Source organism: Meleagris gallopavo, chromosome 4 (assembly GCF_905368555.1).
Source record: "Meleagris gallopavo chromosome 4, MGAL_WU_HG_1.1, whole genome shotgun sequence".
NCBI classification, from domain to species: Eukaryota; Metazoa; Chordata; class Aves; order Galliformes; family Phasianidae; genus Meleagris; species Meleagris gallopavo.
In genome coordinates, this window is record NC_139407.1 from 12,809,403 (window position 1) to 12,835,639 (window position 26,237).

Genomic DNA, 26,237 nt, shown 5'->3' on the forward strand with positions numbered 1-26,237 from the left:
ATCAAATATAAATGGAGCTTAGACTTTTTGTCCTTCTCTGTAGCCTCTTGTAAGCAACACCTCTTCTGTACTTCAACTTTTTTTTGTTTTTAATTTCTTCTGTATGTTTCTGTATACAGCTAGGTTCACAGTGCTGTAGTTGTCTGCAAGTGTCGTTACTAGTCCAGCCACTCATTAGTTTTAAAATCCAAACCACTAATACTCTGTGTGTGAATATTTTCTACTGTTTACAACACAGAGAAGCGCAAAAGGGAGCACAGAGAAGGATACTTTTATCACGGCATCAAGAACAAAAACTTAAACACAGCTCTTAAAACTATATTAGGAAATTTTCTGTGAAAATTGAGAAATTAAGTCTTTCAGTCCTGACAGACCAGCATGAAAATTACATGGCAGTCATTAAAACAAATCAGGAAGTAATCACAGTTTGTGAAAATACAAACAGATTCCCCCTCAGGGCCACATAAGTTGTTCCGATCTGAATATATACATTCCAGGCATATTAAGGTCTAGCACGGCCTCAGTGCAATCTCCAGTTCATGCAGCTGTCCGTCTACTACAGCGTAATCCCAGCTGCCAATCTGAAAAAAACCAGTTAGTCAGAGCAGACACAACCAACAGAAACAAATGTCACTCAATAATGTTCAGAGGCACTGGGTTCATGGATAATTTCAAACAGTATCTCTGTCTGGAGCACTGATGTGCTCATTCAAAACACCTAAATCTTTGGCTACTGGAAAGAGGCAGATAAAAAAAATAGAACTAGAGAAACAGGTCTGGAAATACTTCAAAGAGACTGACAAAGTAAAAAGGGAAAAGATTCTAAAAAGAAAGCTAAGAAAAATGTAAAGACCTGCAAATAAAGTTGGATACAATACAAGCAAAATCCCAAGCAGCTCTGCAGCTAGTTTTTAAAAACGCGAGCCTTCCTTTTACTTTAGCAACAAAACAAAAATTGCAAAATTTCTCTATTCACTACAGTAGATGAAGATTTCAAACTCTCTGGCATTTAAAATCAGTAATTAATACATGTTAAGCATTGGTATTGTCACATACATTACTTTGAAATTTCACCATTTTCTGGCATTATTCATTCATCCCTTGAAAAAACAGAGATAATCTTTAAAGCTTGCTTCCTACGCACAGTCTAGTTGCTACTCAGCTGACTCCAATCTTTCTGATATAAAACATTTTCCTTTGGAAAAAAATCAAACTGTCCCAGTCTGTTAGCATTCCATGGAATTTCTCCAAATTTGATACCATCTCTAGTTATAAAATAAAACATTTCAGTCTGGGGGAGGTTGATACACTGGTGTGCACACCCAGCATCTAGTGGTCTTAAAACTGTCTTGCATGATCACCTGTCAGAATTTGTATCATCTGTGAACAAGAAACAAAGAATCTCATTTCCTTAGCTGCACTAATATATTTATTTAAACTAAAGCATAACATAATCAAAATATTTGTTTTCAAAGTCTGGATGCAATGTTATCTCTGAGTTTTATACTGCAGTGAACTGTCTTTTTTTTCCCTACCTAATAAAATATAATGTTTAACTCAGTCTTAATTTTTGGGCACTGATTGAGGGAAAGCATCTTTAACATGACCTCAAGCATTCTCACTCATGAAGCACCTATTGTTCAAGACTAATACAGCACAGTTTAGTAAATAAATATACCATCCATAGACACAGTGTGAATTCAGGAACAGAACACACTAAGCTACACTGAGAAAATACAATAAAAACACTCCAAACAAAAATTGTTAGTTTTCCAACTGCAGCACAAGATATTGATTAGACTTCACAAAGAACTTGCAAATAACCAAAGCATGCTGGTGACAAAATACAAAATGTTTGTAGAGCATTTGCCTCCATACGTGATTCAAGGCTAAATGATTTAGTGCATGATAACTGCAGCTATTATACACTAGTATATTCAATTCTTTCCATGTATAGTGTGGGGAAACAAAACAAAACAAAAAAAAAAAAAAGGGAAAAAAAAGCATTCCATTCAAAAGCTACTTTTGAAATATGAACAACACTTTTTTCCATCCCTTGTTTATCTTTTGGCTTACTCATTCCTCTTTAATGTTGGCCAACAAATATGTCAACTATCTAAGACTGACCAGCCAGGCACAAATGAAAACGTAAAGAGCCCAGGGGTCTCAAGGCCTTTCTGGCTCTGATAGATCCACAAGACAGGTCAAGCAAGAAGAGGTGAGGGAACTGACTGCACTGAAAATTTCTATACATTGAATTTCAACCAGAGGCTGAAAAAAAAAAAAAAAAAAAGCACTCAGAGATAAACTAATTTACATGAATTACTCCTTCCCACGAAGCATTTATACTTCTAGTAAAAGCAGTTGTCTGATTCTTTCTTTAGTCCTTACACATCAGGCATCTCAGATCTACTTCATTTAACTCTAAAATATTACCCCTTTCCCTCTTGAATAAAACAGGAGCATCAACTAAAATCTATTCCGTAATTAAGACAACGCTCAGGTCAAACATTTTTCTGGACTGAAACCTAACAATATTTTTCTATCTTTTCCTAGGCACTGTAGCAAATACTTAAGTTAAGACAAAGGCAATAAAACCCCATTTGTCATGTCAAACTCTGGGCTAAATGGAATCAAAGAGGTGCCACTTCTCCCAGATATCACAGCAAACACTTGATTATATTCAGTTTGCCTGTTTACTTAAACACCACAGATAGGTAACAGTGTAAGCTGAGACGCGTGAATTCATAGGAAAATGACATCAACTGGTGGCAGTAATGATGCTCCTGTTATTTTCATATGTCTGTTTGTTTGTTTTACCAGAAGAGACAACTCATTTTTTTTCATAGGAGAATCCCAATCAGCGTCCAAAAATCCTGACAAGCTGATTTCATGCAATATCTGCAAATGCTCACCCACCAAAGCAATTCGGGCTCTGTTCTTTTCCACCTTTTCACCAGCGGAGATCAGGGTTTGTTTGCAGCTAACAAGTTCACCTCTTTGTAGCTATTAAGTCACTACGCTTACTACAAATATAGTCTTCTTAACTCTGGTTGCATATGATATTTTAAAACTGATTTTCAATCAGAAATAGACCGCATCATAACATTTATTTGGCTTCTCCTGCTGTTCCTGTATTGCACAACATCAAGCATACCATCTGTGCAACACACTTCTGGCCAGAGATGATTTAAAGATTATTTCAACAATAGTTTGAATTTTGCCTGCATGAATTTGTTACTTACTGTATTAAACACGTTTCAATTTACTGCTCTGTGACGGTATTTTCTAATCACTTTATCCTACTTTTTAAAACTCATCACAGCCACAACAAAGACTGTTGCCCAACCTGCTAAAACCAGACTGATCATTTTCCCATTTAGTAAATGTTAACTATGCTATAAATACAATTTGTGTTTATACTTTGTGAAAGATTCACTGCTGTCAGAGTTCTCCAGCTGAGTTAGAGCTGAAATATGCTATTAACTCCCACCATGAACACAGCTAAAAGAGAGGCCAAAAATGCTTTCTCTGGGATAAGATATCAGATCTGCTACTGCTGTCATGAAACTGGGGTCACATAAACTAAACATCCTTGTAACTCCTTTTGGAAAGAACAGAAGTCTCTCAAATTGTAAATATTTAAAAATAAAATTAGACTCCTAAGAGATAGGTCTAAGATGCATAAAACTTAGCCAAAGATATTAATCTAGGGCAACATTTAAAAGCTATTATACATAAAATAATTTATGCCATATGCTTTAAAACAGAAAATAAAAGAATTATTTCCTCTCCTTACATAATCAGAAGTGGCACATTCAAATAAAGTACCAAATGCTATGTCCAAGCTGATTCTTCACAGAAAGAAATTTTTGAAACTCCTCAGATCATATGGAAATAAAATATCAATGGTACAAAGAAAGGTGCCGACAGGATGAAGAAAGCTTTGCTTCCTAATGTTAAACAGACTACACAAATGCACTAAAGTGGAATCCTCTCTGCAAAGGAGAGAAAACTGAATCATCTACGGCTAAACGCAAATAGCTTTTTAAATGAAAGTACGTGAGCTATTAATTGGATGGGACTTAGCCTCATCTCTTCCAAACTATTATTGCTAACTTTAAAATCATCAGTCATCCTTAATTACTGCTTACAATTATAATGTCAAATGATATTTTAAAAATGATTCAAAGAATATGGCTGGATGCTTTTGGTAAGCATGATAGAAAATTCAATATATCCCCTGAGGTTGACGGGTTCCTGCTAAGTTGACATACTCTCCAAGTAATATTTTGCATTCTTGCCATTGACTTTATCTCTTTTCTTGAAGCTTATGCAGTGTTTACGCTAGCCACACAGACATATGAGTAGACAACTGGACTTCCAAATTCATGATGATCCTCTCTTACTCTTTTTACTCTATGCCAGAGATGTACAATTTTCTATTCTTTTGACTGAGAAAGTAATAGAATACAAATCAGTCCAAGACACAAATTATTTTTTACAGATTGTGCTTCACTCTTTCATCAGTTACTCGTCTGGATGGTGAACTAATTCTACCTTTCTAAAAAAAAAAAAAAAAAAAAAAAAAAAAACCAACAAAAAACTCTTGGACAGCTGTTTCAAAAAGAGAACAGAATTTGTGATAAGAAGGTGCTGCAAATTCTCTCCAGAACTGCTGGATTTATCTATGGTGCTGTGATTACTTGCCTCTTCCATACAGGCAACAAAAAATAAAATAAAACCTTCCACAGCAAATCTTATGACACTAAGTTCCACAGACCAAAATGGGGTTTTCAAGACAGACTCAACAGAAGGTAGTAATATAGCATATCTCTGCTGGCAAATACCATATTTTCCACCGGAAAGAGATGTGATATTTACTGCTTGTCACCTAACAGCAAGTTCTCTCTGCACTTGAAACTTCTTGCAGCAGGATGCACGAGTACAAGAATCAGAGTCAATGACAATGCTGCTAAAATTGCTAGAGGAAAAAAAAAAATGACAAAAAAACAAACGGTCTCCACAGAGAAAACTTGTGCACAGACGTGCGGAGCAGATGTACTGGATCTCTTGCCTTGCTTCTCCTGGCTGTAGTTCCCTTCCCCCACTTTCTGCGACTCAAACTCTCCTCTCTTGATCTGCTCCCCTCCTCCTAAGAGTTGCCTTTGAATTATGCAAGCTTTGCACTCCCCAGGGTTTATCTGCCAAAAGGTAGCATGTGGCCCATGGTTTGCATTTTAGTTCAAAATTTTCGATTATAGCAGTCAGATCCCCTCGAAATACTTTACATCTTTTATTCCCATAAGCAGAAAGAATGGCAGGAAAAAATTGTTTGCAGCAGCATGAGGGGATGTAAAATTCTACATTTTGAGTTAAAAAAAAAAAAAAAGTAAGTTGGAATATGGTTTTAATCAAGTAGTTTTTCTTCCTAGACGAGTGCTTCCTTCTTGTAATATATATAACCTGACTGCCTATAAAAATAAAGGTGCCAGTTGGAGCCATTTAGGAGACCTAAGGAAATTCTGCATTAACCTGAACTCCTCCACTCCTCAGTTCCTTCCTCTATTATTGTGTGTGGCCTCTCCTGATGAGTTAGGTCACCAATATATATACATTTATCTGCGAAGATACGTCAGAAACACATGCATCATAGGCATCTCATTACTGATGTGGTCCAGGCTTGATAGCTTATTTTCTCCGAGATCATCTTAGTGCAGAAGCTGGCATGGTTTAAACACAAGCTATTATTTTCCACATAATACCTAAGCCTTGGTAACTTGAAACTCTCAGAGTACACAGAAGATTCTCCTTGTTTTAAATTTGCAAAGAAAAATATATATTCCACTGCAACTTTAAAGATACGAAGTCCAAAACCTTGAACTTCATCACAAGAAGAAAGCTGAAAGCATCTTTTCCAAAACCCAGATATCTAGAAGAAAATTTCTGGTCTAATACTTGCTTAATAAACAGATAGTAAAAATCTGTGGTGTCATGCCTGCCTAAAAATGCTATTAATTGTTCAGATCAGAAACTCATTTGGCTTCTAACCAGGAATTTGGTGGAGAGAAGAAGAAATATTTTCTGGCTAGCTGACTGAAGGAGAAAAATAAATGCTGATTGAAACTGCTCGGCAGTACTGAATGTTAGCGTATGTCCTCAGGGAGATGGATTAGTAAGCAGGAAGAAGGTGAGGCTGTCAAAGGTGCATGATAAATTCATTTAGCACATATATATAGAATGATTATGCACATAGATATACACACAAGCAGATTTTTTATTACTTTCATCTTTACTCACAAGTAAAAACAGAATAACTCACCATTGGTGATGACACTCATTAAATCTCTTTGCAGGGTTATCAATATCATCCCAGAACTGATCATATGTAACAGTTCGAACTGCATATACACGTGTATATAATACAAAAATATGCTGTCACAAAATACATGCAAACAGGAAGGGATACTTTACTAAATAGGAATCTTTATACTGCTGCAATATTCTTGAACCTGCTATAAAAATAAAGGTGAAATCACTAAATAAAAATATTCTGTTAGATCAATCTTCAAGTAATTCAGAACAAAAATATTAATGATAATGTTTGTTCTACTGTCTGCATTTACCAGTATGTATTTTTTACACCATCTGTAATGTTTCATAATTCTCCTGTTGTTAACTTACTCCATTATTACCATCTTAACATCCCTGCTTATCTCCATCTCATGTTTTCATTATTATACACCACTCAGTTCAGGACGTATAGAACAAATAAAAAATAAGAAATGTCATAGTGACATACAATTAAAAAGATGACTTGAAAACTCAAAAGACTTGCTAACAAAATATATTAATCACAGAATGGTTTGGGTTGGAAGGGACCTTTAAGATCATGTAGTTCCAACCCCCTGCTACAGGCAGGGACACCTCCCATAGACCAGGTTGTCAAAGTCCCATCCAGCCTAGCCTTGAATGCTTCTAGGGAGGGGACATCCACCACCTCTCCAGGCAACCTGCTCTTGTGTCTTATCATCCTCACAGGAAAGAATTTCTTCCTAATATCTAGTTTAAACCTACCCTCTTGCGTTTTAAAGCCATTCCTCCTCGCCCTGTCACTACATGCCATTATAAGAAGTCCCTCCCCAGCTTTTTTGAAGGTCCCCTTCAGGCATTGGAAGGCATCATATCATTTAATTTCTTTATTGAACACTCTGGATAAGTATTCAGATTTTCATATTTATTTTCAAATCTCACTTTTTTTTTTTTTTTTTTTTGTCCTGCAGTCAGCTCCAGATCCAGCAAACCTATGCACCTGCATTAATGTATTTACAGAAGTACAAAATGCATCTCTAAGTAAGATTACCCACACTTCCAGACAGATTTGTGACTTCCTTGATCTTTAATTATATTTTTCAGGCTATGACACATGTAGAAGAGATCATAATTACACTGACTAGAGAGCTGTTCTCAAAACAATTCAAAACTACATGAAAAGTGTGTCTGGGAACCTGCTCTTTTGATTACTATAACCCCAATTTTTGGCTTCATTGTTTCATAATCTTACAAAGAGAAATTTTTTTTATATTTTTGCTAACAATATGCATTTACTACTTGGGAAATCAGTTATTTTGAGAGAGAATTTCACACAATACCCAGTCTATTTTTGAGTTCACGTGTAAACTTATCACTTTGAGAGTCTAATAGATAACATTATGTGATAAGAGTGTTGTACACCTTGATGGTGTAGAAGGAAACAGTGATAAACATTATCAATTAAAACAAAGAACAGTAATATCTACAACCTATGAGCCAACAATTGCTTCAAATCTGGCTAATCCAATTTTCCTTAAAAGTCAATAATTCCAATAAGTTTTTCTCAGCTCAAGTGGATGCAGTAATACGCAAAGTCTGATATGCAATAGCTCAACAACGGACCAAGAGAAAGTCTGCAGATTGACTGTAACCCACATCACACCAACATCTACCCCCAACTTTTGCTACTTAAGCCAGTCCTTTGTGTACCTCTACATCGCTTGTGTGCCCCCAAACCTTTCCACTGCATCCACCTGCCATCTACAGCCCACGCTGATGCTATGATATGACTTTCTCTACATAGACTGTCAAGATGCCCTAATAGCCAGATAGGTGGTAAGTACAGAAAAAAAAAGTATTACTGAAAGTAATAATCGCTTACTTCTCAGATCTTCTTTCAACAATCAAGAAATGATGAAAAAGTAGCTTAGGGTTAGTCTAGAATTCTGCAGCAAACTTTAAGCATATTATTTATAAATAGAATTTTTTTTTTTTTTTTAAATCTGCTTTCAGGTATATTTACTGCTGGTATGCATCTACCCACACATTTAAAGAAATTTGTTAATAGCATTCACATCACTATGTTCTCAGCGATTGAGAATATTTTACTGCTAAGTACCAATTATACTTATAATTGTACAATTACTATAATTAATATACAATTAATATAATTACTGTTGACCACTGCCTGAATACTTATGAGTAAAATGGCTTTTAATCACCTTCCTCATCACTCTTTTTTTTTTTTTCTTTTAGAAAACAGCTGTTTAGGTGGAGGAGGAGTGGGTTCTAAACACCACAATAACATTATGATATTTTATCAAATAGATTTTTCTAAATAGTGCTGAGCCTGAGTAAAAGACTGACTTTTTCCCATGTTAAAATATTTAGTTTTGCTTATGAAAAATAAATGAAAAGTTAGTCATAATTTGATAGCAAGCCAAATAAAAATTATGGAAGCTACAAAACTACAGAGTGCTTGATTTGTACTCTGAATGCAGGATTGCATTAGAAGACAATCATTAAAACTGTGAAAGTTAATTCAAAAGTGCAAACCAAATAAAGATTTCCCACTGTTTTCTTCTGTTAAGTGAACAACTTGTCTGCATTATCAGTGAACAAAATGACTGCACTCATAGCAAGTGAAGCAGTCTTCAAACATTTATTTTCATGTTGGTGTGCTGAATCTAGGTGTACAAAGCTTAAGAACAGCTTGCTTTCTTGTTCTCTAGTTTTGCATGCTGTGATGAGTGTTTCAGGTATCCTGCATTTGACTGGCCTGTAATCAAAACATTAGAGAAAGCAAAGATTTGAACATTCACCGGCAGACCTAAAACGTAGTCTTCACACTTTTGACAGTGCACTGTTTAACAGATCATTTTGAATTCTGTGTTTGAAATAAAAGCTTACCTCTCTCAACACAGGATCTGTTATTGAATTTAAATTAACAGCTCCTTCATACGTCAAATAGTAGAACACATTCAGGGATCTGGCAGCCTCTGGCCCTTGCTGCTTGTAGCCAAAAATCAGATCAATCCACTGGTGAAGCTGGCAGGAAACAAACTCACTTTCTAACGCCTGTAAAAAAAACACATGCAAAATATATAAAATTGAGCTTGACAGACAGTCAGCATTTCTTTGTAGTAGAAATATATTTCAAATAGTATGCAAAATAATCTTAACAAATCTTGTTACAGAATTGACAGTGGAATTTCAGATTCTACTAAAACCCATATATATAGGTTTTATATACATATATATGGGCCCTGTGACAGACAGGTCTGCCAACTAACTCTCCTCCCCACTGACCATAAGACCTTGCTGTTTACACTATAGTAGTGAGAATAAACAAAAAAGCAGTAAGTGAGAAGCATTTCTGCATTTACACACAGCCAGAGTGTGCTTTTATGAATTCTCAAGATGAAATTATGTTTTCCTATGTGTGATCTGCACAAAGAATAACAGCGTGGTAATCTGATTGTGACAGATAAACAGAACGCTGACAGATATGAGTAAACTGAACTAACTAGGCATGTTAGGGTACAAAATATTTACAAGATGGAATAGCTGCCTCATTACTTTTACACACTTCTTGTATATTACCTTTATACAAGTCTACACAGAAACAGGAGCAGTGTGCTGAATCATCAAGCCACTTCCCTGAAGATTTTATCCAGTTACAATCTAATCCTCAAGATAAAGGCATCCAAACAGCAATGAATCTCTCTCCATAAAGGTATTAGAGATAGCACAAATATATAAAAATATATTTTAAAAGTAATTGTAATCTAAAGAGTTAAATCACTAGCAGGACTCATTTTCTCTATTTTACAAAGAGGATTCAATATTTTTCTTATTTTAATCAGTAGATGAACAACCTAACTAAATTTGATATTCTCTTTATCTAAAGAAACTAACAGCATTTTCCATGTAAAAGAAATTCCTAATTTTGAGCAGAGGAAGTCAAAATTAATCTAAAAAACAAGGAAATCACTCTGCAAGTTGCACAGAGAAATGATGGGTTGGTTTCATTAACCGATGCCTGAAAACAACATTTAAATTGACACATAAAAACAGCAATTGTCTTAATTTGTGTGGTGCACATTGCACAAAAGCCCTAAATATGTTCAAATTAGAGCAAGCTGCTTGATTGTCACTGCATCTTGTGTCATATTAATGCATGACAAACATTAAACCATACACTTAAATGGCAATTTATATCATTTAAATGTTTACTGCCACGTCAGATCATCATTCATTTAAATGTGACTTTCTGACAGCTAATTTCAGTTAATTTTCCTCGATTCACTTAATTAGAACTTTCAATCAAGAAAAGACCTGTACATATCTCCTACTTCATATCATTCTTTTTTTATTATTATTTTTATTAGGATCTCCAGCTTTGGAATTGCTGAAAGCATTCTTTAAAACAGATTACTACAACACGTAGTATCTCTGGTTGATCATACAGAAAAATCCTATAACACAGGATTGCTTAGACGGGATTTTTTCATCTTTACTTATTTTTCTTTTTTTTTTTTAATTAAAAAAAAAAAAGTTTAGACAAAGACACACAATTAAAACTATAAAAAACCACAAGCAGGCCAATTAAAAATTAATGATTTCAAAATTGTTTAATAAGATAAAGCCAGTCAGGAGTCTCATGAGTGTCCGCAATACTACAATGTGCAGCCATAAAATTCTATGGCGTTCAGCAAATGACAATGATATAAATTAATTTTCTTGCTTTCTTGCTAAAAAAAAATAAAATTAAAATTAACCCTAGAACATACTCGCTGTTATTTAATGTCAGGAAAAAAACGGCTTTAAGGGTTTGTGACTTTTCTTAATGTACGTGGTTAGTATGTGCAAAGGTTGTTCCTTTTTGCTTTTTCTCAAAAGCCAGATTTGTAATGGGTCACATTATACTCACAAAGCACACAAATAACTCAAGGAATATCACTCTGCAATCTCCTCAGATGAACAGATATCTAAATCTGACTTTTAAAAAAGCAAAACTGAAATACACACTGCCTTTTCATGGGATGGTTGGTAACCATCTTGGAAGTCTGTCTCTTTTCCAAGTTTAAAATTAATTTACACTTGTAATTTATAGAGATTCAAAACTAGATAATTCTCATTTATTTTTTTCCATTTTAGGCCATTTTAGACTATTTCCCTCATTTGCCAAATTGCAGACACAAAGGCTCAATAAAAAAAGACTACAGTCAACAACAATACGCAGGACCCCGAACAAAACACAGCACAGAAATTCAGACAATAAATAAGCCTGCCCGTCATTTCAGGTTCACAGTTAAGCTCTCGGTTGCAGGGAGGCACTTATGATGTGATACTGTACATGGAGGAACAACAGTTAATGGGCTGTGCACCAATTATAAAATAAAGCAGATTTTCAAGGAGACCAACTTAATGGACTGGTCTGTGACACACTTCACAGTCAGGGGTGAATATGCTATTTAAACTGGGTAGCACTTAAAAACCATCCAAAAAGTGAAGAAGTTCTGATGTGCACGAATATCAAGTGCTAAAAATGAGTTATTTAAAAACTTATTACTGTTAGCACTTGCCTCTTGTGAAACTAAATCAAAGGTACAGAATGCTAAGCATTTAGGATTAGCTAGGCATCTAGGACAGACAATGCTCTTTAAGGCTCAAGTTAAATATGGCATGCAGCTACGGGATACAAGCATTCTTCCCATGCTGCTCCCAACACTCCTCCATCAATTGCTACAGCACTCTCACACAGGCTGAGAGCATCATTTACACCCAGCGAGTGCTTGTGATAAAACGTGTAAAACAAGAAAATCCTCTACAAAGGCCAGCTTCACACAGCAATATTCAGCCCAATTGAGTTACTGTAAAATAAATCAGTGACTAATCCCCAATTGTTAAGGAGCAAATAAGACCATGAAAAGACTGTCATGTGAAGCCCCACACAAATTGTCAACGCTGTCCACAGGGACTCGTATTAACTTTGACAAACTGTCTTGGGGCTGATATCTGTTTCTTTAATGAGATGTATTAGGCAGAGACTAAAACATTTGAGATACGCTAAAATGTACAGTATACAGATGTCAAACACAAATACCTATTAGTAACTTCCACTTCTCCATCCCCAAGGCAGAAACACTTGAGAAAAAAACAAACTGAAGCTTTGATTTTATCACAATTTTTTTGCTTATTCACAAATATTTTTCACTGATTCAATCTGATACCACTAAATGTAATTAAATTGTTTCTTCGAGAATTACTCTGATACACATTAATTTGTGTGCATTCTTTCATGCCCTGAAGGGAATGGACAGAGAATGATCTGCTGAAGACAGGAGATTATCAGTGCAACACTCATACAAAGGATTTGACAAAACAGTCAAGCAACAGAATTAAAAAACAAGAACAAAAACCCACATATTAGAAAAATGTCTTTTTTTCCCTTTTCTTTTTTTTAATATAAATAGTCTGGCCATTTATAATTCCTCATACTTTGGATTTGGATAATGACTTGTATTTGTTAAGTAATTATCATGGGCTTTTACACCTCTACCGTTCTTTGGCTTTTATTTCAGTATGCCTATAAGGACATATACTATATGAAATTATGCCTACTGAAAATTAATATATACTTGAGAATGAGATACTCGTATGTTGAAATTAGGTGAAAGTATTAAGCGTACTTCTTTTCACTGGCACAGGAATTTATCCATAAGCAGGCTTTTCAGAAACGTAAGACTACAGGTTTACTTGCTTTATGCCTGTGCTAATTAAAGCATGCATGCAACACTTATTTCAAGAGACAGAAAAGAACCTACCTATACAAAATGAGATATACGTAGTTAAAATCCAAGTAGAAACTTTTGAAAAGATAGCAAAACTGTTTCCTAAGGGATAATCTTTTCTATTCAGTTATTAAAAAAATGTCTGGAAACGTACTACACTGGCAGGCAAGAAATGACATATCTCAGGTACAAATAATTGCCTACACCTCAAAGAGTCTAAATATTCTAATTTCTCTTTGAAGTAAGGGATTTCCTTTGAAACACTTGCAATAATAGAGACTTTAAAAAAAACTTTGCATTTGAAAATCATTAATGTACAAACAGAAACATACGAATTAGATTTCACACATTTTTAGCACAAACAAATTCGATATGAAAAATACTCTTCTTGAGTACAACAAAGCACCCACATAAGCGAAATAGTAAGTAACTATTTTAGGCTCATTAAGTATGTGTTCCGGCTTGCTCTGTGCACATACACTGGGAAAAAAGAAATTAAAAAAAACCAAACCAAACAACTGAATTACGTTTGCATGTGCAGGCTTTCAGACACTAGCTGGTAATGCTGCCTTAACATTGATATATGACCTTTCTAAGTTACAATGAAAAAGGCTGTTTTTTTCAGCCTAATTAGAACTGTTTCAAATTTTCCTGCTAAATATATGATAGAAAGTCCTTTCAACTTTTTTTTTATTATTATTATTCTAGAGTTTCTTTCCACGTCAACTTTGTTCCAATCAAAATATGTTTTGAATTAAATGATTTTGATTCAATATGTGGATCACATTTCACTTCTAAGATTTAAAGTCCAAAAAGGAAAAGTTTAGGCTTTTCAAACAAAGAAAAAGCAGCCACTTTGTGGAAAGCTATTCACATTTACCAAGACTGACAAATTGTTTGTGTGCACCATTAGGTCTAGTTTCTGCAATAGTTGCCAGATTTCCTGTCCTCCTAATAACATATTAACCCTTGAAGTGCTGACTTTATCTTTTGAGTTTTTCAGTACCACAGCTGTTTAAAAGCAAGTTACCAAAATGCACTTACATCAGAATCACTAGTTGATCTCTTGAATATACAGCTGAGATTTTATAAATGTATTAAAAATTATTACAAAGATACTGAACTCCAGCCTGCCATGAAGACATCAGGAGAAAGAGGAAGAAGAGAAGAGCAGATACACTAAGGAAAAACTCCCAGTTCTGCATAAGTTAATGAAAATTTCAGAAGGATAAAACATGTACAAAACTTTCTACGTTTGCTGTTTTCTGACTTGATGCTATATAACTGTGTCCAAGCAGAATGCTACAACTATACCAGATTATATAGAGGTTTACTTAACGTACTTTACAATTTGTATTTAAAAAAAGCAAACAAAATAAACAAATAAATAAATAAAATAAAAATAAAAAGAACACAGTATTTCAGACAGGGAATACTAACTTTGCAGCTTAAGCTACACGGACAACCTCATTTCCCTCTAACTTTTGTTCCCCTTAGTTAAAAATGCTGCCCAGAAGCACACTGCCAATGCATTCATCATTACTGTTATAGCCAAAGTTCCATTTTACTTTATTTCTCTACTCAGTCATCATGATGAAGAAAAAAAGAACTCTAGAAAATATAATATTAATAAATAGGTTTAACTCGTGTTTTATACAAGACGACTGACCTTATGGAACACAGGCTATCGATAATGTTCTCCAGGACAAACTTATTTTCCTGTTACTTTTCTGCGTTCATCAATAAGGTACCAAGCAATGAGAAAGGAGAATTTTTCTACAACAGTGTAACTTTATGAAACACAATTTTGTGCTGAGATACATTTCTGCACAAGTAACATGTAAAAAAAGAAAAATATTTTGAAATCTAATGACTCAAGAACCCCTAGAATTTATGTAGCTACTACCAAAACAAGAGTGAGTTAGTACAGCGTTTAACTAAAAATTCTGAATACTTTGTTTGGTAATTTTTAAATTCAGTCCACAACTGTTATTTTGTAGTTTAAAATGAAGAAGCCAGACAGCTGTTATATATTTTATAAAATGAAAGTTACATCTCCTTTGAAATTCAGCTTTAATCTCAACTTGAAATGTCTATCACTGGGGGCAGGATTAAAAATTTAGGTGAATATGAAAACTTGCCCTAAAGCGTTCTTAGCTGTTCTTACTATAGTAAGTAGTGATCACCCTCCAAAAATATACTTAGTATATGCAACAGGCTAAGCATACCCACAGTAATCTGCAAGCTTGAAAGCAATGTTTTATAGGAAAACGGGTACAGTTTACCATGAACAGTATATGGATAAACTGACCAAACACTGCATTTTTATCATTAAATTTCTACGTTTAGACATCTAACTCCACGTATCAACAACGAAAATGTTTACATGGATGCACAACTTGTGAGCAACTTCATGGCCTTCATAACAAAACAACTTACAAGGACAAAGAGAAGCATCCTACCTTGCTTGCAAGATGTCTTACATTAATCCTTATAAGACTATGGCTATTAAGAACATCTGGAAAACCAGGCTTAAGACTCAAAATGTGACAATATAATATTATAATATTCTGAAAGAAGAAATGAAAGTAGGCTAAAGAAAGTCAACATGGGTGCCAAAAGCAGTGTAGTTATAATGTCACACTGCTGAATAAGAGCTGATTTGCTCACATTACATGTCTTTTGTCACCGAGTGTGCACGCTGGTACTCAATAGGTAACAAACTATTATTTCACATGTTGGCTTATCTCACTTACTCACATATTCCAGCAGTGATCACTGTGAACATGCTACCTTTCCTAATGAAAACAGGAGTGCGCAAAATCTGTCTTAGCCAAACGGCTCTGTAAGAGCACAGATGGTTTTGAAAAGGCATACATACCCTCCCAAGAAGAGGCAGAAAAGATTCAGAACTCTGACTGGAACCTAAAAGTATCATGAAATTCCCCTTTGTGAAAAAATAATATATAATAGTCATAATTATTAGTTATTATAGAATCATATAAATGGTTCATCTTCGCTCAAAAGCACAGTAATACTGATATATATATGGCTTGCATTTGTCCTTGCATTTGTCCAGAGGCACACAGAAAATCAGATTGTAACAAGTTAGACCATAACTATGTCTGCTACAATTATGGCTAAAGGCACATTTTTATAACAGTATGAGGTGCTGCTGATTCCTCCACCATATTCACCTCTCCACTGCTCTGAACGTTCTGTGGGTGTTTAAGTATCTGCTACATTATCTTTCTACAGGAGATTCAACAACATCTAAAGACCAAGACAGTCTGGATGAGAACTCTTTCTGAAAATCCCCACATACAACTCTGAAAAGCCGCATCAAGCTTCCTCCTCCCTGAATTTCAGCAGCTCCTTTTAGTTCCTCCAGCACTTCCTTGCATGCAGATTGACAGCCTGGATCTGGAACCTATTACCCATGGAAGCAGACTGTTAACCACACAGCCGACAGTTGGCCCAGTCAAATTAGTTTAAATGAAGTACTGAATTAAAAAACAACAACAACAAAATCCCACAAGATATGACTGCATTTCACAGTGCTGGGTTGGGTACTGACAGAGCTGACTGAGCTGGCAGCATGGCTGTGCCATCAAGTTAGCACAGAAAGTTGCCAACCTAACACATCTTTCTTCTCAGGCCAGTGCACGCATACTGCTTCCAACACTGGCTAACTCACCTAATCGGGAGAGTTCTGCATTGCATTTCCTTGCACCTTGTCACCATCATCACAGGTGCTTTCAAATATGAAGTATTAGCCTAAGACAAACTGGAAGGCAAGAAAGAGTAGCACGCACTTCCATAAGTGCATTTGTTGGCGGTGAACAGAAATTCACCTTTTAACGTTACAGATTCCTTCTCATTAAAAGAGCTGCAAAACATGCACTACAAAACATTAAACCATGCAAAATTTACTTGCCTTTAGGTTGAACAACTCTCTGATCTTTCACAAAAGATAGAATCAGACCAAACTCTGAAATTCAGAAAAGCGTTATGGACAGAGTACGTTTATCAAATGTTGGAGATTTAGCTTATTTTTTCTAAATGAATACATTGCATGCATAACACTCAACAGAGTAACGTACAGTGAATCTTACTGAATGCAGGAAAGGTCATGAAGTTAGAGAAATTGTCTGAAACATCAACTGAACTCACACGATTGAAATGAAGAAAAGGTTTGTGTGAGCACAGACAAAGCTACACTTGAAAGAACTTTCATGTTAAGCATTAGGCTGTGTGCTACAGGTTTTGATCCTATTTTTAATCCTGAAATTAAAGTTTTGGATTACACACAGTCTGATTAACAACAGCACAATGCACTTCACACTGAGAGATGCTGGTGATTTTTTACCATGTATTTTGCACCTAAATGTGCTCATACATTTTTCCCTTTCTGATTTACTCTGTAATCTCTAGAAGTCAACTGTTGCTTTACTTCTGTACTCTGTTTCAACAGCTTGGAACATTTATACTGTGCTTTGATGTGTCAGTTGTATATGCAATTCGCAAGGACTGTGATGATCAACAAGTATTAATATGCGTGTAAGAAGAGACAGAAATGGTTGCAAACACATGGTCTTCAGATCACTGCAAACAGTGATCTGTAAACTTCTTACAGGAGTTGTAGAGGCTAATCTAATTTGTCTTTGAAGCCAGTTCTGGGAAAAAATGTTCTAGAAAAATTTATTTAAGATTAGGAAATAGTATGACAAAAGGTCAAGGAATTTAAAATTCAAAACACAATGTAGATGCAAGTTAGGCAGACAAACCATTTCAATCTTGTCATCTGACTTGTCTGCTAATTCACAGCATAGGAAGAGTTCAAGAGCTTTTGGAGAACATATTTGTGAAGTCATTTAGGGTACCACATCTCAATAAATCAGTACAAAAATAGGAAACACCACTATATCATCATGTGGCACAAACGCGTAGCCCACTCTTGAGCTAACATGTATAAAAGCATGGAGTTTGCTTCACTGCAGTAATCATCAACAGTCAAATCCTCATTTTTTATAAAGACATTGTGTGGTTGCTTCTGATGACAACAACGTAAGGTATGTTTGGCAAACACTGCACTCTTTGGCATTTAACTGGAGTAACACAGCAGAAGCATTACTTAACAATGACAGAGAAAGAACGAATTTGTGCATTAAAGACATTATTCAGTTTGAGTCTACAGTTCTCAAAGTGTTTCTGTTCTTCAAAAACAGGTATTTTTAAGCACAGGAAATAAAGGAGGAGGAACTGTTGGAAAACTGGTTCCTCTCCTCTCTCCCCACACTACAGCTTCTACATTTAGCATGTAGGAAAAAATCAAATCTGTGGAAGACACTATTTGGAAAATGACACGCTCTTTGCAAACTTGCCCAAACACAGCAATCTCTCATTTAACATCTTGTTCTGGCAAATTTGTTAAGTAAGCTACAAGGAAGCCTGGATCCAGACAAGCCACTGCTCAAGGGCAGCTCCCCTTCTTTTATCAAATCCCCTAGTGCAAGCACTTCCACAGCCTCCTGATTAAGAAGAATCCTGTCCCAGTCTTGACTGTGAGCCATGCCTTGTCCCAGCAAATCCCCTCAGCTGTCGCCTGCTCCCAGGGAGTAGTCTGTCTACTGCTGGAATTTATAACAGAACAAAGAGCTCCCAGGGGTGAGGATCAAAGCCTGAAAGAAGTTAAACTGAAAACTGATCATATCTGTAAATTACTTCTTATATTTTCCTTCATTAGGAAATGTAAAATCTCAGTTTTTAAATTCTAATTTCAACATGCATTGCACGTTGAATTTCAATCACTTTTACACACAATGCTTTCTTGTGGCTAGTTTAATTTCTTCTAGATTATATTCCCTTCCTTCACCTAAACTGCTTCAAATTTTCACCAAGACAGCTGTACACAAAAAGACTAGTGATATATTGAGTACATTGAGCACACTCAGGAAATCAAGGTGTAAACACCTCTGAGTGCAATAGACATTCTGTAGCCAGTCAGGAGTAAACTTTTCATAACCTTTATATTACTCTGCCATGAACCATATTAGTGGGAAGGGAATAGGAGATGAATACCATTAACATTTGGAGGCTACATGCTGAAAAAGCTTGTGGTAAGTTATTAACGTTTTAATGAATTAATTCTTTCTAACTGTAAGCTAAATGAGATGCTAGAAAAATCCAGAATTTTCCCTTGCATTAATGCTTTTTTCTTTATAGACATTAGCTTACAGAAATGTAAAGCTAAAATAAAACTATACTGCGATAAAACAGTTTATAAGTCCTATCTTCCAACTAATTTTCTAGTTCAGAGATTGAATTCCCAGAGACAGGTCTAGCCTTTTGTCTCTACATGGAAAATCATAGAGGAACTGATCTACCGCATTGTTTTCCAGTGGGGAAAAAGATACAAGCAAAAAATAAACACAAAAACAATCCAAGCCAAAACAAAACAACAAAAAAACAAGCAAGCAAACACCACCACAATGTTTTTAAGTAGTACAAGGTTTTAATCAACTAACGCTCTAATAAAACTACTTATTCTGACTGTGGGTAACACTCATAGATCATTATTTCAAAATAACCTCCCATACCTCCAGCACGGAAGCTTTATTAGCCAGAGTAAGATAAGCTTAAGGATAACATCAATTCCTCATCTTAAAGTCAGAACTGTGACAGAGTGATCTTACCCAGGGAAGCTGAAGGCCGCCCTAGTTCCCCACCTTTATAACTACACCATACAGCTATTACAAGTGTTTTAGATACCCGGTCAAAGACCTGTAACCTAAGTCCATATATAACATACAAGCAGAGCCTAAGGAAAATTAACGCTGTTCTCAAAAAGTACGTTCATATGTTTACTTCTACTCTTTATATTTGGAGAACTTCTTTTTCTTTTTTTGCTTCTTTTCTAATGCCAAGTGGCAAAGAAACCTTCTTGTAATATTTTTGGGTAAAGAGAAAAGAAGAAAAAGTTTTCCACTTGCAACCAGCCCACTTCAGAACTCCTCTGAGTGGGAACAGGACTGGGGTCAGCAGGAGTACTGGTAAGAAGGCAGCCTACAGCTGGGGCCCATCTGATGCACGCTGTTCCCACAACTACGGTCCACGTAGGGCTAGCGTGAGGAAACCTGCACAAGATATCTGTGATAAAGTGACCTATTTCTGCACATCTGTCAAAGCACTTAAATTCCAGGGGAGTAGCACCACTTACATGAATTTGCCAGCCCAGACTTGCCTCTAGGCGAGCAAAAGGCCAGCAGGTAGACAGGGTTTGTGGGCACGAAGGAGCGCAGCGGGAGGTGTGGGAAGCTCAGCCGGACTGGCCAGGAGAAGCCCTACTAATGAGGCTCAAGTACTCAATGGGCCACCCTCCCAGCCGTGCCACACCATGCACGGGGTGTCTGGAATAAATGGCCATGGTAATTAACTCCGATGTGAAACCATCTTACTGGAAAGGGAGGCAAGGAGCAGTGCAGCCAATGGGCTTCTGATAGAAAAAGGAAGCTTTCCTTTACTCTCATGTTTGCATGCGTTAAAAGAGCTCTTCCTTTCAAATACGTATTTAGTGGCACTAATGAAAAGCAGCTTTCATTCAAGGGCCTCCCCATTCATTTTGAAAGGAGAAGAAAATAAAGGCTTCAAAGTAGAACTAATTTACTTCGTCCAGCCCCCATTTTGGTGAGCCTGTAGGGTTGCATTAACCCCAGAGCACAACACCAGCAAGAAGAAAACCATGCTTTAGAATGCCTTTTTCATACAAAGTTTAGCGCAGTAGGTTTCTTAATGGCAGATATTCGGGCCTTCATTCAGCAATGCAGGCCGCAGCTTCCCCGTTCCACGCCCGCTGCCACACATTGCCAGCCTGGCGGCAGTGTCTCCTGGCGGTGGGAGCCACGCAGCAGTGCCCGCCTGCCTCTGGGAGCAGGACTGGCAGCCTCCACTGGCTGCAGGCAGCTATGCTCATTGCACACTTCCTTGCCATGTTGCCGCTTTATTTTACAAAGCGGAATTACAAAGAGCGAGAGTATTACTACCTGCTGTTTTACAAGCAATCAACAATTCATTCTACCAGTGTTGTCCCTTACCTGCTGAGCAAATGCTTTAAAATAGTACCACTAGCTGCCCAGTAACCACTACTGTATGGTAGCAGAAGCAATTCACCGAATGTTTACACTGAGCCTCTGATTTATTTGACAGCTTTACACCTTCAAGACATGATACAATTAAATGTTTTGACAGTGAAACAGAAATTGTGTGAACTAGAAAGTCATTAAAGAAGTATAGAATTTGAAATTAAACTGCAGACTAGGTATAAAATATGGTTCCTAAAATGCTCCTATAAAGTAGAAAAAAATGTATTTAACTTTTAAAGCATGAATTTTTATCCAGAGGCCTTCTGCTACTGTGTTCAACGATCACACATCAAAACGATACCTCATTTAACCACTGTTCACATGCAGTTCATAAAGATTAAATACAATTCTGTGATAATTGTTTTAAAAGGTAAGCAAATCATGATTTAAACAAAAATAGAAGACATTATATATGTCTTCTATTTTAGGATGATATTAGGAGTTCTTGATTTATTGTGTCCTTTGTTATTTCTATTGTTTCAAAATATAAATCAACAGCTGCCACGATGGGTTAGGGGATAAACAACGCATGGTGATGCTAATCCTACCTCTCCAAGGCACTCTAGTTTCAGGCTCAGACAGCCCTTTGTGCTTATGGAGACCAGAGAGATACAAGCTGGCACTTCTTATCACAGAGAAGAGGGCACAGAATGCACAAAGAATGTTGAATATGAGGCGCAGAAAGAAAGAAAAAAAAAAAAAGAACCCACAACAAAAAAACAGCAACTGACCATTTCTGTGTTTGCAGAACAATGGTGGGAATCACTACCCATGTACAAAAAGAAAATGAGAGTGTTAAAACTAAAATCTTAAAAATCAAAACAAATGTCCCTAAATTGCAGTTGCTCTCTTCGAGGTCAGCGTGTATCTTTAAAAACAGTTTCATTATCATTTTTGGTAGTATGTATATAAAATGTAGGCTTATTGCAAGACTTAAAAGCTAATTGTTTAAACATTGTATAATTATATAACCATTATTTAAACATTAAAGCCTTTAAGCAACTACACTAAAACATTTAGAATCAACTTTGTAATGCAGCTGAAGAGCACTGTTGTTCTAAGGCAAACTGTAATCCAGCAAAAGGTAACAATGACCAGTTGTTTATAAAAACCACTGAAATGTTTGGGAACTAGTTCACATTCTCATGCCGTGTTTATGTTTCCATTTATCATCCTTCTCCCTGAGAAGATAGCTCAGAAGGAAGAAAGAGTAGAGAACAAAATTTTGTTTAAATTACACATGCAGACGTCAGGTAATTTAACAAATAGAGACAAAAAAGGGATGCCTGTGTACAGCTAAAATCATTATTGCATTAGGTCATTTTCTCCTCTCTCTTTCTTTAAGGGACATATCCTTGCCATGCAGTTTATATTTATTTTGTATACTCAGCTTTGCCAAGAACTTCTAACTTGCTAACTAAGAAAAGGAACCAGAAATACCATCAAAATGGAAGAGCATATGATCTATAAATGTTACTGCAGTCTTACTAATCAAAGAAGAGACCTGATCTCTGGTTACAAGTGCACATCTTAATGATTGATTCCTGCTCTTTTCACACTTTTTGTCTATTTTTTTGAAACGAAATACAACAGAATATAGTATTACACCCGTAGGAAATAAATTGGAGGTGATGAAACAAGTTCAGGATTGGTAGAGTGGTTGAATGGGAAACAGTTATTCATCAAACCCTTCATTAGGAGGATTATACGACTTGGTTACTTATGACTGCAGTGAATTCTATTTTTGAATAGAAATCTCATTTTTGCCCTACAATCATAAATTACTGAAGCCACATAAATTTTCTTAATGATGTATGTGATAACTCAACACAGGGAGACTCTTTTTCTTTACTCCTCCATTGAAGAAGATTCAAGGAAGCCATTTTTTTTTAATCAAGCATTTGGTTTTCAATTCCAGATTCAGCGGCACGCCTGCCCTCCAAATACCACAGGTTTTGGAATAAGTGATTACAAAAACTGTGAGGATTCTTCTCCTTAGGAAGAATTTCACTTCGGCCTTATTCTCCTGTTCATTATTATACTGCGATGACTATAACTGAAGAACCACATTTGAAAAATGTTTTCTGTGACAAAATGATGAGAATTCTTATCATAAATAGGGAGTATTTGCTTGTTACAAAAGACTCCAAAGTAAAACAAACTTCTGTGTCAAACTGTTCTCATTGTGTTCCTCGTGTATTTAATGTAGGGACTTCCAGAAAGGACAAGTATTTCTGGTTGAGTACATCAGCCTTAATGTAGAATATTCCAAATATTTATAACTGCAATACTTGAAGCCTTTTTTTTTTTTTTTTTTTTTTTTTTTTTTTAAATTAAACTGCCTTGCATACAATGCACTTATTTTTCCAAAAAAATGTTTTTCCCCTCCTAGGATGCAAATGTTTTATAATTACACGAAACAAAAAGGACATACATGCAGCCACCTCACAGAGAAGGATTTTTTTTATTAGATATGTGCTGCTGGCTCCCTTAGCATGCACACAACAAGTACCAGAATTATTCCACTGTCACTCAACCTAAAATAAAAGCCTGTAAATTGTATGAAAGTGATTAATTGTACAATTTTAATTAAAAAGCAACAAACAAAAAATAACTAAATCAAACCAACCAACCAACCAAAATTCTACTATACATACCATAAAATCCCTCCCTTTCTCTCTCCAAACAAAATTATATTGTAGTAATACTGACAGTCTGTTTCAGGGATGGAGTGACGTGGAAAAAACACACATTGAGAAACTCCTTACTGAGAAATCTTTCAGACCAAGTCAGGATTCTCTGTTCTCCCTTATGCATGTAATCAGCTAGACAGTAACATGTGCTCCCCATAACAACAACTCTGACGTACAAATGAAAGCATCCAGAATGCTCGACTGGAATCATCATAAACCACATACAATATTCCTCTTACAAGAACTAAAAATCCTGTTAAATTTGATAATAAATAAATGTACAAATGTGCTTGTACATAAGTGTACAAGTACAGAAGAATCTTGAAACACCGCTTAACTGAGTGTCCTGTTCCTGAAACAATAATAAAGGGAAATTTTTAGTGATTTTATGTTATTGACATTCAGATGACAGAATTTGTTCATTGCATAATTTAAGATAATTCATGCTTCAAGTACTTGTAAATCAAGGAAGTTTATCCCAAATTTCATAGGACCAAAGTGTTCCCCAGTTTCGTTGCATGAAGGCAAACCATAAAATGTCCAAAGCCTTTCCAGGTCATCTGAATGTGACTCAGAAGGAGACCTGCGTATTTCTACATTTTATTCTTTTGTAACTAACCTGATCATTATTAATCATTTAATTGTGACAACATCTATGTTATTTTATTCATGAAATAGTTTTGGAAAATTTCAACCTGTCAATGAGATTCTGTTACTTAAATACTTTAAAGTTTGTGAAAAGTTTTATGTAAGTTCCTTGTTCAAGATTTTTTTTTTTTTTTGAAGCAACTAAATAGACACTTTGAGAATTAACAAGATTAATCATAAAAATAGAGAATCAATATTGTAGCAACCAAAATGACAAGTGCATATATTACCGAAAGTCCTATTGTGTGCTTTGATGTAAATTGCAGATGTCATTATATTAATAACCAAATAAATACATGATACAGTGCAAAAGCTACAATGTCCATACCTCCTTTAAAAAGCACATTATTTTTATAAAATCCCTTAGCACATAATCTTAGGAACTTCTCACGTAACATAGTAAGTGCCATAGAAGGCTTTACGTATTTTGGTCACTTGTGCAACCTAGGTACACCAAGCATAATCCAGATAGTTTTCTTTTATACAAAAACATAACAGGCCACATTATAAAGATTTAGAGTTGCAATACAGAATAAGGGAAAAGTGCTAAGATTTATTAGCCAATTAAATGCATAATTACCAATTTATCCTTCAAATTACACATGAAAAGCCCTATTATTATAAGCTGAAATGCATTCTGTAGTGTATGATTATTGGCAAAACTGAACAATTTCACAGGAAATATTCAGCTGAGTGCACCCACAAACACACATATAAGCAGATGGGCAGGAAAATAAAAAAACTTCAGAGATGCAAGTTCCAAAAAGGCAAGTGCATATGTATAGAAATTGTATACGTCATGTTCATCAAGTCATTATGACAGTTAAAGCTGTATGGACTCAAGTTTGACATAACTAAATTTGTTTGTGCCCCCAGAAGCAGATGTAGTTATTCAAAGTTAATACATTGATAAAAAAACATCCTGCACTACAAATATAAAAAACTAAGAAAACATATATATATATATATATATATATAAAAGCTATGTTAGGTTTTGAAAATAATTTGTGTTACATATTTTTTCTTAAGTATTATTTGTTCTGAGCAGAGGATATATGTAAGACACTGAGTAACACATTGTCCGCAGAAAAGAAAAAATAAAAGTTCCCAGTTAAAAAAGGAATCCCTTAGAAGTCAGTGACTCAAATATAGACAGAAAGTTTGCCAGCTGCCTTGCATTCCCATGTTTGCTTTCCAGTCATTTCACTGCCATTACAATGTAATGTTTATTACGTAGCGCTATACAAAACTCGCATAAGCAACTGGAAACCACAGAGCAAAAAGGCTTGAAAAGGGCCAAGAAGTACGAAGTTTCAGCATTACAACGACTGAAAGCAATGGAGGCTGCTTTACCCTGGTGCCCAGCAGCTCCAGCTGTGCTGCCTAGCCCAAGAGGGCACTCACTGGAGTGAGAAAAAGGGAGAAACAGAGGACAGTAGACCCTCATTCCTTCCAAAGTCTGCATAAGGCAGCATGAAGGAGGATGAGGGCAGGGAGCGTGTGCTACACTGCACTCTCCCCATCCCCAAAATCACACACTCTACATTCCTCCCTCCCAAAACAACTCTTATTGTTACGGAAGAGTTAGGAGTTGAAAATCACAGTTAAGAATTATGGATTTCAAAACATGGTATTAGTATTATTAT

General features: G+C 35.7%; 1 protein-coding gene across 6 annotated transcripts in view; it reads right to left on the minus strand.

Annotated features, from left to right (window-relative positions):
- Positions 1–26,237, minus strand: part of LRBA (LPS responsive beige-like anchor protein) — a 367,496-nt gene that overhangs the window by 46,401 nt on the left and 294,858 nt on the right. For all 6 annotated transcript variants that reach the window (XM_085222195.1, XM_085222196.1, XM_085222197.1 and 3 more), the window contains exon 48: positions 9,223–9,390. In XM_085222195.1, the coding sequence (XP_085078321.1) occupies positions 9,223–9,390 (168 nt within the window). The remainder of the gene's footprint in view (positions 1–9,222; positions 9,391–26,237) is intronic.